The sequence below is a fragment of the Schistocerca piceifrons genome, chromosome 3 (assembly GCF_021461385.2).
Source record: "Schistocerca piceifrons isolate TAMUIC-IGC-003096 chromosome 3, iqSchPice1.1, whole genome shotgun sequence".
Lineage (NCBI taxonomy): Eukaryota > Metazoa > Arthropoda > Insecta > Orthoptera > Acrididae > Schistocerca > Schistocerca piceifrons.
Window position 1 is genome coordinate 713,908,238 of NC_060140.1, and position 19,905 is coordinate 713,928,142.

A 19,905-nucleotide genomic window follows, 5' to 3' on the forward strand; every position below is an offset into this window, starting at 1 on the left:
CTTTATCTTCTTTCCATTTCACTTCACTGACCCCCCATTATATCTATACTGAGTTTCTGCATTTCCCTTTTATGATTTTCTAGCTTCCCTGCTATGTTCAAACTCCTCACATTCCATGCTCTGTCTCACACGAAGTTATCCCTTCATTGGTTACTTCATCTTTTTCTAATGATCACCTCTACTTTGGCAGTCTGCTCCCAGAGATCTAACTGGGGAACTAACCTGGAACCTTTTGCAATGGAGAGATTATCAGGACACTTTCAATTACAGGGCACAAGTCCTATGGATAGCATCACATGTCTGCAATACAGTGGTTTCGGTTGGCTTCTCCATCACCATAGCTTTTATCACTGCTGCTTCTTCTGCCTTTTAAGGGCAGTTTACCACCCCAAATGCAAGAGAGCACCCTGAACCTCTGTCCCTCCTTTGCCCTCTTTGACAAAGCCATTGAGCCATTGGCAGAACAAGGGTGACTTCTTATGCTGTAAGTCTTCAGCCGCCAGTGCTGATGATTCTTATTCTAAATTTAAGCAGAACACAGAACCAAGGACTATATGAGGATACTGAATGAGTAATTCAGTATGCAAAGGGAAATGAAAATCTAATAATCATGGGTGATTGGAACACAGTTGCAGGGAAATGACTAGAAAAAAAAATTCAGATGTTAATAATGAATACTCTGTTCAATAATCACACAGTCAGAAGACTTTCCAAAAATAAAATACTGGATTGTAAAGTGTATCCAGGTACTGATATAGACAACCATTCAGAAGAATCAGTCTGGAAGGAAGTGGGGTACCAAAGTACTTAGTAATGATGAGCCATTTGAAGGAATAAGGTGGTTTACTGCAGAATTGGCGAAGAAAGGAAGATATGGAAAAAAATGACAAAGACATGGGACAGAATGATACGATATGTGTTAAGACGTCAGGGAATAATCTCCATGATACTAGACAAAGCTTTAGAGTGTAAATACCCCAGGTGAAGCCAGAGATCCAACAAATAAGTGAGGACATAGGATGCAAATGCTACTCTGAGATGAAGAAGTTGACACAGGAAAGGAACTCGTGGCAGGCTGCGTCAAACAAGTCAGAAGAATGATGCCACAAAGAACTCCATAGCCCCCCCCCCCCCCCCCAAGCTCTAGACTCTGCATCTAGTGGCCCATCCTGTCTCCACTATGTCTCTGCACACTTCCACAGGCAGCACAGCATTTTCCCCCACCCATATCCTAGTACCTCACACAACCCCATGTCACATCAGATGCAGCTGCAGTCAGATCCTAGTACCATAGTACCCAGATACAGTGGCCATGTATGTGTGAGAAGTGCTTTTGAATGTGTGTGTTTTCGATTTCCAAATAAGAAGTTTTTTGTCCAAAAGATTAAATGTTTAGCAGTCTCTTTCATCTACTTGTCTGTGACTCAATGCCTCCACAATGTGGTGAGTGGCATTCTAAGCCTTTTCGTAAAGTATGTCTACTCTAATTTTGTCATTTACACACGAGAAAACAAAATTAGTAGTGGGTTTGACACCTATGTGTCGCAATAGCGGGTCTACATTATACGAGTTGACAAGTAAGATGTTGTAAGTACTATGAGTTTGTCTCATATATTTTGACAGTTATGAAGCATCTGTGATGAGTTTGCCGGCCGGTGTGGCCGTGCAGTTAAAGGCGCTTCAGTCTGGAACCGCGTGATCGCTACGGTCGCAGGTTCGAATCCTGCCTCGGGCATGGATGTGTGTGATGTCCTTAGGTTAGTTAGGTTTAATTAGTTCTAATTTCTAGGCGACCTCAGAAGTTAAGTCGCATAGTGCTCAGAGCCATTTGAACCATTTTTTGTGATGAGTTTGAGACACTACATACATGAATGACAATTCAGTCAAAAACATTTGGAATGAGATAAAATAACTATAATATCAAGCATTCATGGGAATGGATACTGTGATTTGTCTTGCCACACTAGATACTTGTTTATCCCTGTAAAACTACATAAGATATCAGCACGCTCAGGGCCCCTGAGTGGCTGCAATGTTGATGTTTCTCATATTTACTATCATATGGCAACCTGGTCTCAGTATGACATCCCAACAGCCTTAGCAAGGCAAAAATTTCTGCTAGTGCACTTCTGTTGATTAGGATCAAAACAATCATTCTTTGAGTAATTATGCAAATTTTTGTGTTTGAAATAGTATGATTCCTTTGCAGAAATATTATCAGGCTACCTCTACACGATTCATGATGATGGCAGTTAGTGAAAAAACTGTGAATGGGCTAAAAACTTTACTTCGTGATTGACAGAATGCAGTGACAGGGGGCAGTGTTGCCGACGAGCATCCAGCCACGCTTCTCAAAGCACTGTCCATACCTGCAAAATGTGCAACACAAAAGGCAGCCTGTGATGCTCGTGAAAGTACTTGAATGTATTGCCTGCTGGCCGCTACCACTTGACTCACTGAAGCATGAATCACAAAGTAATTTCAATCTGACGATATTATCAAGTCATCTCTTCCCTCCATTATAACTCAGAAGTAGAACTTTCACGCATTCACACAACTCACACACACATGGATAATGTCTCCAAGTGCTAAGGCCTTTAGTGTCTGAAGACAGAGGCCATGTGTGTGTGAGCTGTGTGAATGTGTAAAGAGTTCTACTTGTGAGGAAGAACTTTGTCTAAAAGTACAAATATTTCTTTCTGTTTTGTTATGTAATATTAACGATCCCTTCCAAGTCACTGTTATTCCATTCTGGACTTTCTATTATAACTCGAACATTCAGCTGAAAGGGATTAAGACACTAAAAAAATGGGGGAAAATGGTCATTTTATGGGGTCATATCAAAAGAAAAATATTAATGGTTACTGAAGACCACATAGACCTGAAATTCTGATGACTGCAATGTTTAATCAAATTTATCAAAAACTTGCTGGCTGCTATGGGTGATTAAGGTTTACCTAAGCAACCCATTTTAGTTGTTCAGGGCCATCTTATATATCAGAACTTAAATATGTTTCGTCAAGCCGTTTTTACTAGGAATTAAATTACAACTAAGCAAAAGAAGGGACGAATTTAAAACATCTAACCAGATCTTCCCAAATTTCTTACTGACAGACACAGGGCCTTGCTGATATATTTTATTTCTGTGTAATCCTTTGAAACTATGCTACCAGATACATGAAAAAACTCAGTTGTCTGCTTTTCTCTTTCAAGTAATTCTCAGTAAGTCGAGACCCAAACGGAACTGCTAGTACATTTTTTACACTTCCCTTAATATTTTCCTATGGTATAATCTTGTGGGGGAAGGTCAGAAAAATATTTATTTTTCAGAAGCATACAGAAAGACTATTGTGTAAATCTGATAAACAAACACATTGTGAAAACTACTTCAGCAAATTGTGATTTTTATACTCACACGACAATACATTAATTCCCGAGCATGTTACTTATGGATATTAATAAGAGTAAATTTTAAATGAACTATGAAAGTTACAACCACAATACTAGAAGTAAAAATAATTTCCTTGAATCTCTGTTTAGCATCCAGAATGGAGTTTGATTGGATTTATGGAACAAGATATATGCAAGAATGAATCAGTGAATCTATCAGTCAGTCAGTCATATACTACTCAAAACTCCACTATGTGGTTATGCCATGAACCCAAAATATTTCATACTTGACTGTCACAAAAAGGCTCAATTCAATTCCTTCCACAATTAACATCTGTTAGGTTTGCATCTATTTTAATTTTTGATCAAAACTTTGCATATCTATGTGGTTCACCATTACTCATCTTTTATCCCAATCAATTTGTTAATTCCACTGGCTGGATTATAACTGATTTCTATTGTTTTACTAAGATCCTAGTATTGTCTCAAAGCTTGAAGCCTGTTACTAGTGTATCCAAATCTTGTAAGAAAGTTACAATGCAGAAAATAAATAAATAGGGCACTAATGTGAGGGGCAAATACACACTTGGTCATTCTCTCTAGAAATTGAGTATTTTTCCTACAGTTTAAATGTGTACCAAATATTAGTATGCAATTTGCCATATTGGTAGCACATATATATGGACATTTATAAAGAATTAACGACTTTTTAAAACGTAGATGTTGGCAACAAAGAAAATCAAATAGTTTTTGCATGATTAAAAATAATTCTTACGTTCCAGGATCATAGAGTTCTATCCAGTTTTGTGGCAGAGGATATTTTCGCAGCAATTTTCTCTTTTTTGCTAGATACTTGGAGTCTGGTTCTGTAATTCCGTCTCCCCAGTGCTTTTGACAAAATACAGAACACTCATGGTAAATGTTGTATTTATTTGGACAACCTGGGTGACCCTGAAAAAGGGTGATGATCTGTTTCAGTTTTGAAATAAATGCATATAGATCCAACTGAAAATAATAAAATAATTTGTTTTTTACACATCCACTGATTTGAACAAGTAAATAAAAAGTCGATATGGCAGCACAGTATCAGTTTTGATATTTTTATGTTGTGTTTTTATAAATACAAGTAAAATTAATTATAAAAAACTTTTTCTTTATTTTTACAACCACTGCTTTGTCAGTGCGATTCAAAATTGTATGTTGTAGAGCTATCAAAGCAGCACATTACTTTCGTTCACATTTTAAGAATATCTAGTTTTCTTGCAGGAAGAAATTTTCTGTTGTTTAGACTTCAACCACTGGCATGGGGTGAAGTTGAAGGGCATAATTTTTTAGTACCAGAACTGAAACTTTCAAAAGTGTTCAGAATTGTTCCACAGTCTCTACTGCTCAAATTCTGAACACAATAAGAAATGTGGTCACGAAAACCCAATAAGCTTTATTTGAGTCACAACATGATATTCATAATGCAATCGAAACAATAAAGTTTGGTAATGTGTACAAGAGACACAATCCAGAGCCGATGCAAAACAATATAGAAGGTATTTGCCAGCCAGGAGCCACTGGTTTCCTGCTGCAGGCAACTGAGCCAGCAGCCTCACGTGGAAGTGCCTGAAGTTGCTGAATAGCACACTACTCGAATGCACTGCACACTGTGGCCATATTGGAAAAGTTAGGTATCATGACTAACTTCAAACTGCCACATCCAAACTGAAGCTGTTTAACAGTGCTGCAGTGCTGCCACAGCTTGCAGCAACTGTTTCTTGCACTACGGCTACAGAGAGCAATTTTTTCAGTCACACTAATTATTCCAATGCTGTGCATACTGTGTGACATGAGGACTTCACTCCCTTTAACATCATCACAGTAACCACATGTTACAGTTTTACAGTTACTGCTACGCATTCCTGACAGCTGATCCTATGCCCTTCATAATAAACTGCAGATCCAAAACAAATATTGTGACTGAGACAGGAGACATTAGCTTCAGTTCACAACACTGAAACACACTGACTGACTGCTATTCCCCAATAGGTACTTAAAACCAACTGTGGCCACATACCTTTGGACTCCTGTCAGACACCATGGTGAGTGATGGCAACACAACCACATAAAACAAGGTAGTAACAGCACTGCATCTACTCTTAACAACATTCAACATTTTAGTGTTGACAAAAAGAACAGAGCAGATCTGCCTGTGTCAAGCTTACCATAATTTTGAGATCGACATCACTCAGAAAGTCATCTCCAAATTTTTCCTTTGTTGTATTCTTATTCCCATCATAGTCTTCAGCAATGACTTCTTCAACAGCAGGTACTGTAGCTGTTTTGTTAGCTACTTCAAAAAAAAAGAGGGAGATGTAAATTAAATTACTGTACATATGCACATATCATAAAGATAATAGTAGTTCATCATATTAAAAAATACATACAACAGATTCATGTGCTAATCAGTTGCTTAATATTTTCTAATATCTGAATGAAATATTCATAAATGTTTAGTATAAAAAATACAGCATCTTAAGGACAGATTACTGCTCCCCACTTAAGAGGACGGGATGACTTGCAGGCCAACACAATGAAAAAAAGAAATATTTCAGCTTCAGTGAAAATTCTTCTTCAGAAATAGAAAACTCACACACATTCACACAAGCACAACTCATACATGCACATGGCCACTGTCTACAGACACTAAGGCCTGCATGAGAGGTGAGCAGCAATATAGCTGGAGTGAGTAGTAGAGGTAAGGAAGAGGTATGGGGCAGGGAGGGAAAAGGCCAGCAAGGTAGGGGTGGTAGAAGACGCTATTGCTACCTGTGGGAGGGTGCAGGAATGTGACACGGACAGGATAAAGCTGCTAGGTGTAGGCTGAGGAGGCTGTGCTGGGGGTGGGAGAAAGGGGAAGAGGAAAGGGAGAAAGGACAGAAGCAGGAAAGGGAAAGAACCATGTAGGTGCATTGGAAGGATATCCCTGAAGTGGGAACAGGGAAGGGATAGGCGGGTGAAGGACAGGGACAGGGACAGGGACTATCAAAGGTTGGGGTCATGAGGTTATGGGAACAGAAGATATGTTATAGGTAGAATACTTGTCTGTGCAACTCAGAAAAGCCAGTGTTAGTGGGAAGTACCCAGACGGCACATGTCGTGAAGCAGTCATGAAAATTAAGCACATTGTGTTGGACAGCAAGTTCAGCAACCGGTTGGTCCAGCTGTCTCTTGGCCAAAGTTTGGCAGTGGCCATTCATGTAGAAAGACAGTTTGTTATTTGTCATATCTATGCAGAAAATGGAACAGCATTGCAGTTTAGTTCGTAGATCACTTGGCTGCTTTCACAGGTGGCCCTACCTTTGATGGAGTAGATGCCTATGGCAGAACTAGAGTAAGTGGTAGCATGAGGATGCATGGGACAGGTCTTGCATCTAGGTCTATTGCAGGAATATGAACCATGAGGCAATGGGCTGGGAGCAAGGGTAGAATAAGAACAGCCAAGGATACTGTGTAGGTTGGGTGGTTAGCAGAATACCACTGTGGGAGGACTGGGGAGGATATTTCTCATTTTAGGGTACGATGATAGGTAGTAGAATACTGGCACAGAATGCAGTTCAGGTGCCCCAAACCTGGATAGTACTAAGTCATGGTAGGAGTGATCCTCTGTGGCCAGACAGTGAGTACTTGGGGGACTGTAGGTGACTGGTAAGACAAGGCATGGGAAATTTATTTCTGGACACAGTTGGAAGAGTAATTTCAGTCTGTGAAGACTTCAGTGAGACACTTAGCATATTTGGAGAGCAACTGCTTGTCACTACAGATGTGATAACCACGAGTGGTTACACTGTAATGGAAGGGACGTCTTACTTTGGAAAACGTGGCATCTCTGGAAGTGAAGGTATTGTGATGGCTGGTAGGTTTGATGTTGACACATATACTAAAAGGTACCAGCCTTGACATGGAGGTCAACATCGAGGAAGGTAGCTTGTTGAGTTGAGGAGAATCAGGAGAAGAAAATGGGGGAGAATGTTTTAAGATTCTGAAGGAATGTAGGTAAGTGTCCTCACCCACAACACAGATCATCAAGATGTCATCAATGCACTGAGAACCAGATGAGTGGTTTGGGATTCTAGGCGGTTAGGAAGGATTCCTCTCGATGTCCCATGCAGCAGCCCATTGCTGCACCACATATAAGTTTGTAGGTGATGCCTTCAAAGGAGAAGTAATTACAAGTGAGGATATAGCTGGTCATGGTGATCAGGAAGGAAGTTGTAGATATGGAGTCAGTTGGGAGTTGGGAAAAGTAGTGTTTAATAGTGGGAAGGCCATAGGCAATGGGGATGTTAATGTAGAGAGAATGGCATTGGTAGTGATGAGCACGGCTCCAGGTGTTAAAGAAAGAGGAACTGTGGAGAGTCAGTGGAGGAAATGGTTGGTGTCTTCACAAATAACAGGATGAAGATTTTAGTCCACAGGGGCAAAGATTCTCTGTTAGAACATAATAATCAGCAACAATGGAGCATCCTGGGTGGTTGGTTTTATGAATTTTATCAAGCTTGTAGAAGGTAGAAGTGCGGGAAGTGGTTAGAACTTTATTAAGCTTGGAGATCTTGAATGGGGTCACTGTGACATGAGCATAGGTGAACATAACTGACAGCATGTGGAGTTCCTCCAGCACGTAATCCCTGTGGTTCATAACCACAGTGGAGCAGCTATTGTCAGCAGGTAGGATTACAAGGTCAGGATCAGGTTTTAGACGGCGGATTGTGGTTCTTTCAATAGATGTGAAGTTTGTTTCCATGTTGAGAGATTTGGGGAATGATGATAAGACAAGGTTCGAGGTTAGGAAATCCTAGAAAGTTAACAGGGGCAGATTTGGGCGCAGTGGGGTCAATCACAGGTGAGTAAACAGAACCAGACAAGGTTCAATACTGGTTTTTGATTGAGCCTGATTGGTGGTGTTAGTGGCATTTAAGTCTTTCAACTGTAGGGATGGGGAGAAGGAAAGAAAGCCCAGTGTCATTGAATTTAGGAGTGGGGCAAAATGTAAGACTTTTGGGAAGGGCCAATACTTCTGTAAGACTGATTCTTTTGGAATATGGGTTCATGACAGTGCTGTGAGTCTGATTAGACTCTGGTTTCTGTAGGGCGGTGGGAGTTTCTGAATGATTGGTAAATGTACTAGGTCTGCATGACAGCATTTGGCAGTTATAAGGCCACCTACATCTACACCTACACACATACTCTGCAAGTCACCATACAGTGGATGACAGAGGGTGCCATGTACCACTACTAGTCATTTCCTCTTCTGTTCCACTTGCATACAGGGTGAAGGAAGAACATCTGTCTAAAAGCCTCAGTACATGCCCTAATTTCTCACATATTATCTTTGTGGCCTTTAGGCAAAATGTATGTTGGACAGAATAGAACTGTTCTGCAGTCAGCATCAAATGCCATTTCTTTAAATTTCCACTGTAGTTCCTCACAAAAAGCACCTTGGCTCCCCTCCAGGGACCCCATTTGAGTTTATGAAACAGCTCTGTAATACTTACACAATGATCACACCTGCTGCATAACAAATCTAGCAGCACACACCTGAATTTTATCAATGTCTTCCTTTAATCCGATCTGGTGGGGATCCTAAACACTCAAACAGTACTCAAGAATGGGTCACCCTGGTGTTCTATATGCTTCCTCCTTTATGGATGCATTACACTTTCCCAAAGTTCTTCCAATACAATGAAGTCAAGCATTCACCTTCCCTAGCACCAACCTGATGTGAACACTCCATTTCATATTGCATTGTGATGTTGTGCGTAGATATTTAACTGATCTGACTGTGTCAGGCAGCACCCTACTAATGCTGTATTCTAATGTTATAGGATAGTCTTTTCTATTCGTCCACATTAACTTACATTTTTCTACATTTAGAACAAGCCACCATTCCTCACAGGTACTCGAAATTCTTCACAAGTCATCTCATATACTCCCTACAGTTTGATGGAAGCTCTTATACTGCTGGTGCATAGTGGTAATTCAAGGTGGCAGTATGAGGTGAATGGACTGAACAGGTTTTTGAGGTTGTGGTGTGCTTACAGATCTAGTTCTTGGAATGCAAGAGTTTCAGTCTGGGAGATGGGAGTCAGGCATTTGTGATTGCACAGCAAGAGAGTTTTACAGTTACACAGGAGGTAGTGCAAGGATGTCTGGGCCTGATTTATATGGTTTTACACGATGAGGTTGGATAAGGGTATCAACTAACGAAATTTGAACAGACAGAGGTCACTGTGGAAGTAAGGATTGCAGCCGCTGATGGGTAATGTGATGGGCAGCACATCTGGGGGGAAAGAATGCTGAAGTTATAAATTTCATTTTTGGGGCTAGGAGGATCATACAAACATACAGTCATCTGACAGTTGTACAGACTCCTGCATGGAGGACATAGAAACAGGCATACACGGTGTAGAGAAGCAACTGAAAAAGTTGAAAACAAATAAGTTGCCAGGTCCAGATGGAATTTCAGTTTGATTTTACAGAGAGTATTCTGCAGCACTGGTCGATTACTTATCTTTCACTTATAATGAGTCTCTTACCCAGTTAAAAGTCCCAAGCAGTGACTCCTGTATATAATAACGGTGAAAGAACAGCCTCTTTAATTAAAGACTAAAATCCTTAATATTAGTTTCCTGCAGAATTCTCAAAGACATTCTGAGTTTGAATACAATTCATTTCCCTGAGACAAAAAAGCTTCTTTCCACAAATTAGGGTGGATTTAGAAAGCATTGCTTGTGTGAAACTCAGCTTGCCCTTATCTCACTTGATATTGTACAAACAATGAATGGAGGGGAACAGGCAGATGCCATACTCTTAGATTTCCGGAAAAGGTTTGACAGGGCGCCCAAGTGCAGATTTTTTGATGAAGACCCGAACACACTGTTTAGATTCCCACATATGCGAGTGGCTCAAAAATCTTTTTAGTAACAGAACCTAGTACACTGTCCTTGATGGTGGGTGTTCATAAGGGAGAATGGTATTGTTAGGAGTGCTCCAGAGAAGTGTATTAAGACCACTCTTATTCCCTATATACATAAACAATCTGATGGACAGGCTGAGCAGTAATTTATGCCTGTCTACTGATGGTGCTGTGGGGTATGAGTACGCGTCGTCATTGAATGGCTGTAGGAGTACACAAGATGACTTAGACAGAATTTCTAGATGGTGTGATGAATTGCAGCTTGCTCTAATTGTAGGAAAATGTAAGTTAACATGGATGAGTAGGCAAATACTCCTGCAACATTTGAATACAGCATTATTAGGTTGCTGTGTGACACAAGCACATCAATTAAATGTTGTCACGTAGAAGATGGTATAAGTAGATGAATGACGAACACTAACTTCACTTAACAAAGGCTTATTTATTCAGCACTTGCACATACAAGAGCGCAGAGCGAACTGCCTCCGGCCAGAACACATACGGTATACATACAGCTACAGAACATTCCAGTACAATGATTCTTGCCATTTGTGGATACTTCTAGAATGTACTCGAATCGAATATAAAAATTAAAATTTTTCAGTTCAGGTGAGTTTTGAACCCACGACCCTCCGTGCAACAGTATAGTATCATAACCACTACACTACAGTGACTGTGCTACTCAGCTTCTTCTGCGATATTGCTCCCTCCTTAAGAGAACAGCGTCTCGGTGTTACGTCCTCCTAGTTTGGGAACGAGTCATTGGTCCTGCATACTCCGACTCCCAATGACTGATGTTTGCCCTGGCAGTGATCTTCTTAGAACTTACCTTGTCGCTTCATTCTTCGTCACCTTTCCGCTTGTTGCCTGTCGCTGAAGCATCAAATTTACCCTGGGTTGCAGAATCCTTATAGGGCTTCATTCGAAGGACGTGGACAGTATCTCTGATCTTTCGTTGTCTTGTGTCGTGGTCAAAATCTTCAACTTCAGAAGTAACATCAGATAACTGTCATACAACTTTATAAGGTCCAAAGTAGCGCCTGACGAGCTTCTCAGAGAGACCAACCTTCTGAATAGGAGTGAAGATCCAGACGAGGTCACAAGGCTGATAAACAACAGGGCGGTGGCTCGCATCATACCTTTGGCGATCGTTTTCTTGAGCCTGCAGCATGCGGAGTCAGGCTGACTGCCGAGCTTCCTCAGCTCTGTTAACACCTGGCCGATGTAGTTGTTGTCCACGTCATCAGGATGTAACGGAAAAACAGTGTCCATCATCGTTGTTGCCTCATGCCCATGCACTAGGAAAAATGGTGTAAATCCTGTGGTGTCTTGTTTGGTGGTGTTGTAGGCAAACATCACGAAAGGTAGCATCTCATCCCAATTGCTCTGCTCAACATTGACGAACATTGATAGCACGTTGGCCAAAGTATTGTTAAGGGGTTCAGTAAGCCCGTTAGTTTGCGGATGGTAGGCAGTCGTCATGTGATGAGTAATGTTGCACCGATGGTTCATCTGTGTCACAAGATTCAATTGAAAAACTTTCCCTCGATCCGTAATTAATGACCTTGGGGCACCGTGTTTTAATACAATGTCTTTTATGATGAATTTGGCTACCTCGAGTGCTTCGGCTGTTTTCACAGCTTTTGTAATGGCATAGCGTGTCAGATAATCAGTGCAAACAATAATCCTTTTGCTACTAGCAGATGCTAGAAATTGTCCATGGAGGTCAATCCCAACACACTGGAAAGGCATTTTGGCTGATGGAATTGGTATGAGTTGGCCACGTGGTTTCTGAGAAACTGCCTTTCTCCTCTGGCACTGTCGATAGTGCGACACACAGTGACGGACACTCCTAAATAAACCTGGCCAGAAAAGTCTCTTGCAGATCCTACTGTATGTCTTAATAAATCCTAAATGTCAGCCTCAGGTGTGTCATGGAATTTCTGTAGAACATCTAAGAGCAGGTGTTTAGGAATCACTGGTAGCCACCTCTTTCCAAACATATCAAAGTTTTTCTTGCAAAGGAATCCATTCACTACCTTAAATTGTCCTTGCACGTCCTCTGACCGATTTAAGGCAAGTATAATTTGAGATATCTTGGCGTCCTTCTTCTGCTCAGAAGAGAGATCCTGTAGCACAGCCAGACAGTCACTATCTTCATCAAAGTCTTGCACAGGGTTTCTTGAGAGACAGTCGGCATCTTGGTGTTTTCTTCCACTTTTGTACACTATGGTAATGTCATACTCTTGAAGACGTAGTGCCCACCTGGCGAGTCGTCCTGTTGGATCCTTAAGACCTGTCAACCAACAAAGTGAATGATGGTCTGTAACAACTGTGAATGGCCTTCGATAGAGATACTGTCAAAATTTGCACATGGCCCAGATCACAGCAAGACTTTCTCTTTCTGTAGTTGAGTAGTTTCTCTCGGCTTTTGTAAGTGTCCTAGAAGCATAGGCTATAACCTTCTCTTTTCCATTGGAAATTTGCACTAGAACAGCACCAATCCCATACCCGCTGGCATCTGTGTGTAGTTCGGTAGGTGCTCTCTCACCATACAGACCAAGTACAGGGTCACTCATCAGAGCTTTTCGCAGCACATTGAAAGAATCTTGTTGAGCACCACACCAGATAAATTTAGATCAGCTTTTAACAACTCTTAAGAGTGGCCTGGCTTTGATATAAAAGTCTTTGATAAAACAACGGTAATAAGAACATAATCCAAGGAAGCTTCTCACATCTCTAATACTTTTAGTAATAGGAAATTCCATTATAGATCTCACCTTTGATTGACACATGGTGTCCAAGTATTTTGATTTCTTTTGCTCCAAAGAGACACTTTCTTGGATTAAGTTTCAGTCCGGCTTGTTGGAGACACTTAAGAATGGCCCTTAGTCTTTTTACATGTTCATCAAATGTCTGAGAACACTAATGTTGTCTAAATAACAAAGACACATCGACCACTTCAGGTGCCTTAGACGATTATCCATCATCCATTCAAAAGTTGCTGGTGCATTACACAAACCAAATGGCATTACCTTAAACTCATACAGGCCCTCAGGGGTGATGAATGCAGTTTTCTCACAATCAGCCTCATCCACTTCAATTTGAAAGTATCCCGAGTACATGTCCACGGTTGAGAAAAACTTAGCCCCCTTCAGACAATCTAGTGTATCGTCAATTCGTGGAAGAGGGTAAACATCCTTTTTAGTTATTTTATTTTTAGTCTTATTAAGCTTCCTGTAATCAACACAAAAGTGCCACCCTTATTCCTGACGAGAACCACTGGTGATGACCATGGGCTCTGTGAAGGTTGAATGATGTCGTTCTTCATCATTTTCTCTGCTTCATCGTGAATTATTCAATATTCTGTTGCTGACACATGGTATGGCTAATTTCGCCCACAGACTCGGCATGGGAGGTTTCTATGAGACTCAGCTTTTCTGCAATTTTTGGCCGCCGTCTGCTACACACATGCGTCTTGGAAGGATCTGCGGTTCTCGGCGAAAGGTAACTATCCACAATTCACGGAATCCATTCTTAAACAAGATGACAGAGGCTGGGATGACCAAGTTATTCTTCAGTGGTATTCTTCTCTTACATTTCACTACAAGATCCATGGGTTTATGCATGGCATGACACATGACAGTTACCTTTCTAGCACTGACTGCAGTAATGATCACTTCATTCAGCACACATAGTCTCCACACATTAGGATGCGCTTCTTTCTGTCCACAGTATCTCCTCTTGTCTAGCATAATATTCGAGCGACCACAATCTATAATTGCCTGAGAAGCTTTCAAGAAGTCCCATCCGAGAGAATTAGCCACCTTCAGCAGAGATATTTTGTTGTCAACGAATACGGTTTACTTCAACTGGCGACAGTACTTCTCCGAAATGACTGAATATGGTGCTCCAGTGTCCACAAGAGCTTGGGCTGGTCGGCCATCCATGAGGATATCGACATAGTTTCCTACCATTTTTGTAGTGATCGATGGCGGAGGAGATTTTTTCTCTTCAATGGCCTCACCTCCAAGGAAGGTCGCACCCTTTAGTTTACCGGGTTGTGGCGGCTATGAGATCGGCTGGAGCTTCTAAACGGTGATGGACACCTTGATCGGCATGTTGGGGAGCGTCCTCTCCAGCGGCTAGCTTGCGGCGATGGAGACCTACGTCGTCCTGCACCCACATCTTCTTGTTCACCTTCGTCATCCCAGAGTTGGCATTGGCTAAGATTGGTCTGCTGTCTTCTGGCACCGGCGTCATCAAATATCCACCACCTTTCTCGACAATAGTGCACCACATGTCCCGGTCGTCCACAGTGAAAACATACTGGTTGGTTATCCTGGGTCCTCATGACGCCAGTCTTCATTGGTGCCTAACAGGTTCCTCATGCGGCACTGTAGGAACGTAACTTCGCCTGCGCTTTGACTTTTTTACTGTTTTAAACGGAAATGAAGGATGAGAGATTGTGTTCAATGTCTGTTCCACTTCCTCCCTTATGACCTCTTGAAGCGTCTTGTTTTTTTTTTTTTTTTGCTCGCCGTGCAATCCAAATGCTTTCTGAACTTACTCTCTCACTATCTGACAAAGAACACTTGTGAAATCAGTTTCTTCCTCCATAATAGACATCGATACGATGTTTGGAAGCCATTCAAACTTCTTGCGTGTAATTCTTTCTTGATGCATTGTCTCGATATACTGGCACCATTTTATGAAGTCGTCTGCTGTCAAAACCTCCTTCAGGAGTAGGGCTTGATACATGTCCTCAGCAATACCCTTCATGAGATGTGCAACCTTATCTTCCTCCTACATTCTAGGATCCACTATTTTACACAGTTCCAAGACGTCTTGAATGTAGGATGCTGTTGTTTCTCCTGGAAACTGTACCCTGCACTTTAATTTATCTTCAGCCTTTCACTTCTGTCATCGTGTGTCGCCGAAATACTTGCGCAGTTCCGCCTGGCATACTTCCCAGCTTGTGAACTTCTCCTGGTTGCTCTCATACCATTGCTTGGCAGTGCCCTCCAAGTAGAAAAATATGTTAGCCAAACACACGGTGTCATCCCATTTGTCAAATTTGGCTATATGCTCATATACCTTCAGCCACTTGTCTGGATCTTGGCCATCGTCACCAGAGCACCCAAAAGGATGTCTCATGTGGTGGCACACAGTTGCTGTCTTTGTAACATCCTCTTCTTCTTCTGTCCCCGATAGATTGCAATCTGTTGAATAGGGCTGGAAATTGGGTTTCCCGCCACGTAAACGGTGGCTCTGTCGTGGCCTGATAGGAGACACTATGTCATTGATAATGTGCGGTATCACGAGTTCCAATACCCAGTGCCTCCACCAGAATAATGTGACGTAGAAGAAGGTGTAAGTACATGAATGACAAACATATAACCACTACACTACAGTGACTGCACTACTCAGCTTCTTCTGCGACAATATTTACGTGCAAAGCCATGCCTCAAATGTGAATGATGAATGTTGAAAAATATGACATTACCAGATGACGTCAATCACCCCATGTTCAGCAGTTGACTTGTTGATCTTACTCTAACTGGTAAGGGGCAGTGCTACACATCGCTCCGTTGGGCTGCTCTGTTTTTGTAAATGTAAACTGATCCATTATAGTCTTGCATTGCTACTACCGTGAGCACTTCTGTATCACATAGGATAATGCAAGAAAATCCTAGTAGAGCGATGTGTGGCACTGGCCCTACTGGTTCTTGTAGGATACACAAGCACACCACTGCATGTGCAGTAAGATACGTCATCTGGTGATGTCACAAGTTCACCACTTCTGGGGTATTCGCCGACATGTGTAACCCCATTTAGTCTCAGCATCATCTACATCACTTCAGGTGTTTTTAAAGGTTAATAAGAGTCACTTTGTATATGAAATGGAATGAGCATGTTACTAGGGAAGGCAAATGCTTGGCTTCATTTTATTGGGAGAATTTTGGGAACATGTAGCTCATCTGTAATGGAGACAACATATAGAACACTAGACCGACCAATTCTTGAGTACTGCTGGAGTGTTTGGACTCCCCACCAGGTGGGGAGATGCTTTGTGAACTCAAATGGGAAATCTTGGAGGAAAGACAATGCTCTTTTAGTATGGCATAATTGTGGAAATTTCAGGAATTGGCATTTGAGGCTGACTGCAGAATGATTCTATTGGCGCTTAAGGGCTACAGAAATAAAATATGAGAAATTAGGGGGGCTCGTACAGTTGGTTTTTCCTAGCTCTTTTTGCGAACAGAACAGGAAAGGAAATGAGCAGTAGTCAGTTGGTTGGTTGGTTGATTGATTCGGAAGGATGGGACCAAACAGTGAGGTCAATGGTCCCATCGAATTAGGGAAGGATGGGAAGGAGGTCGGCTGTGCCCTTTCAAAGGAACCATCATCACATTTGCCGGAAACAATTTAAGGAAATCATGGAGAATCTAAATCAGGATGGCCAGGCGTGGGTTTGAACCATCGTCCTCCCAGATGCAAGTCCAATGTGCTAATAACAGGAAAGGAAATGAGCAGTAGTTAGTTGGTTGGTTGGTTGATTGATTCGGAAGGATGGGACCAAACAGTGAGGTCAATGGTCCCATTGAATTAGGGAAGGATGGGAAGGAGGTCGGCTGTGCCCTTTCAAAGGAACCATCATCACATTTGCCGGAAACAATTTAAGGAAATCATCGAGAATCTAAATCAGGATGGCCAGGCGTGGGTTTGAACCATCGTCCTCCCAGATGCAAGTCCAATGTGCTAATCACTGTGCCACCTCGCTTGGTATGAGAAGTAGTGGTACTTGGTACCCTCTGCCATGCACCATATGGTGGCTTATGGAGTATGCATGTAGGTATAGATTCCACAAACTAGGCAACAATGCAGGAACAGCATCTGAGAGTGAGTTCTGAGACAGACGGAAGGAGCAAGGATCCATAGTAAAAGATAAAAACATGCATAAAAATACTTCAAATTACATAAAAATACATCAGAAAAAAATCACAAAAAGATGAAATGGATGAAGTATAGCGGGAAAAGATGAAACTGGAGTGAGCAATAGGGCCTATAGTCAAAAATGAAAACTAACTGAAATCATTGAGAAAATGGAATGAGATCAAAGAGAAAAAATAAATAAAAAGATGATGACAGAGTGGAGTGCAGGACAATGGGTATGTGTGAAGGGAAGAGGAAGTAGTAGTAATTGGATTATGTGAGGTCAGTAAGGTAAGTGCTTTGGTAAGGACAAAGAGCAGGAGGAGGAGGGGGTGGGGAGGTGGAGGTGTTTGTTAGGAACGGGCTGGAACAAAGTATGTATGGCACATGGAGATATAGGAAAACACACAAGGGTGAAGGGAGGTAGTGTGATCAATCTGAAGGTCAAGTGGTAATTATATCTGTGGGAAGAACATGAGACATGAGGTGCTGCACGTGTCATCTGCACAGACATAATAGCTGTGTTTTGTATGCAGACGAGGCTGTTCACAAAGGGTGGCAAGGAAGTCAGAATGTGTGCGGTTTGAAAGGCGACCGTGAAACAGGACAGCAGAAAAAGAAATGGATGGTTACTGAGTAATGTAATGTAATGCAACAGAGAATAATAACAAAAGGAAACAGCAGTGGTTGTTGGATGAATGGGAAGTCATTAGACAAAATCAAATAACAGAAAGTAGGGGGTGGAATACCAACAATATGGAAAGGATAGATTGCTACTCCCCTCACAGAAGAGTCACTGAGTTGCAGACAGGCACAACGAAAAAGAAAGCCAGAAATGATTCAGCTTTACGACAATCCATCAAACCATCTCAGTATCTCTACATAGCTGCTAAATCATGTCTTGCAGACCTACTCCATTTACCGAACCCTAAGAAAATCACTTCTGTCGCCTTGCAGAACCTAGAGCCTAAAGGTACTGCAACCTAGTCTTGAATCTGTCCTCCAAAAGCCTCAGTCACAGTCCTTTGCCCTGCCTGGCTCAGCTGACTGCTCTATCCAACCATGATTCATCAACACTGACCCAAAACATCTCCGTTAACTTTCCAGAATTTCCTAACCTTGAACACCGCCTCATTCCCTAAAACCCTGAATACGGGAATCTACCCCAAATCCACAAAAAGAACTGCAAACCACTACACAAAAACTGACCTGAACTTATACTCCTACCTTCTCACAAAGATCCCACTATTGTGGTTATGAACTGCAGGGATTACCTGGTGGAGAGACTCCACAAGCTGTTAGCTACATCCTTCTACAAGGCCTGTCACAGTGACCCCATTCAAGAAATCCAGCTTGATCTCCAATCTCTCCTTAAATTCTTAACTACACCTCAGAACCTCTCCTGTGAGTTGATCTCTCTCCTCGTCCCCACTACTCCCCACATCCCTGCCTTCTACATGTTTCCTGAAGTTCATAAATTCAACCATCCAGGATGCCAAATTGTGGCTGCTGGTTACTGTGACCCCAAAGAGAGAATGTCTGGCATTGTGAACCAACATTTTCACATGTGATTCTTCAGTTTCTCCCTCATGGGGTATACAGGAAGAAAATGCATACAGACCTGTATTTCCATGCAGATAGCTGCCACCACCCTTCGCAGAGGAATGGGGTGCTAAAAACACTGGTGCACAGGGTGCACACTGTCCCTGATGCAGAAAGTCTGCCCCCATGAGCTGGAACACCTCAAAAGTGTATTCCGGAAAAACGGGTATTCGGAATGGCAGATTAGATGTGCTCTCCACCCACCTCTACAGTACAGCATGTGGAGACGGAAGAAGTCATGGAGGAAGAGACAGCCACTGCCTATATACCATATACTGGCGCACTATTGGGGAAAATAGGATGAATATGGAGGAAACACTGAGTAGGAACTGTCTTTTGCCCACCCAATAAAACAAGAGCATTATTGGGAAGTTTCAAAGACGATCTTGGTTTACGGAAGGCTGGCATATACCAGATTCCGTGTCAGTGTGGGAAGACTTATATTGGACAGACAGTGTGCACCATCGAAGGCTGCTGCCGGAAACATCAGAGGCACACTTGACTTAGGTACCCCCAACAAGTCAGTGGTCGCAAAGCACTGTTTGTCCGAAAATCACGAAATGGACTACCAACATATCACACCAGGATCTTTGCACAGACATCTAAATACTGGGATAGCGTCGTCAGAGAGGCTATCAAAATTTGTACCAGGGACGGATTCATCAACCAAGATTGTGACTATAACCTCCGCAAGGCATGGGAACCAGCAGAGAGTCTAACTAAAAAGATGCTCAGCAAAGAAAACAGACGGGTGACCAGGGCTGACGAGGCGATTACAGCGATGCCACCACAGACGTTAACGCCGGCGTCTCAGTGACCGCCGACACACAGCCACGAGTGCGGACCGCGGAGAGAAGGCCTTGCAGGGGGAGGAGATTTGAGACAGTCGCCCGCCCTCAGGAGCTCAGTTCATCAGCACACCTGATGATGGCGACATGTCTGATCGCCGAAATATTGTGCCCATTAGACACCATGGACCGGCAGTACACTCATGGACGGTTCATGCAACATTTTCA

General features: G+C 42.2%; 1 protein-coding gene across 1 annotated transcript in view; it reads right to left on the minus strand.

Annotated features, from left to right (window-relative positions):
* Positions 1-19,905, minus strand: part of LOC124790024 (polyglutamine-binding protein 1) — an 82,253-nt gene that overhangs the window by 39,624 nt on the left and 22,724 nt on the right. Inside the window, exons 3-4 of the mRNA XM_047257578.1 lie at positions 5,601-5,725; positions 4,166-4,341 (exon numbers count right to left, since the gene is read on the minus strand). Of these exons, the coding sequence (XP_047113534.1) occupies positions 4,166-4,341; positions 5,601-5,725 (301 nt within the window). The remainder of the gene's footprint in view (positions 1-4,165; positions 4,342-5,600; positions 5,726-19,905) is intronic.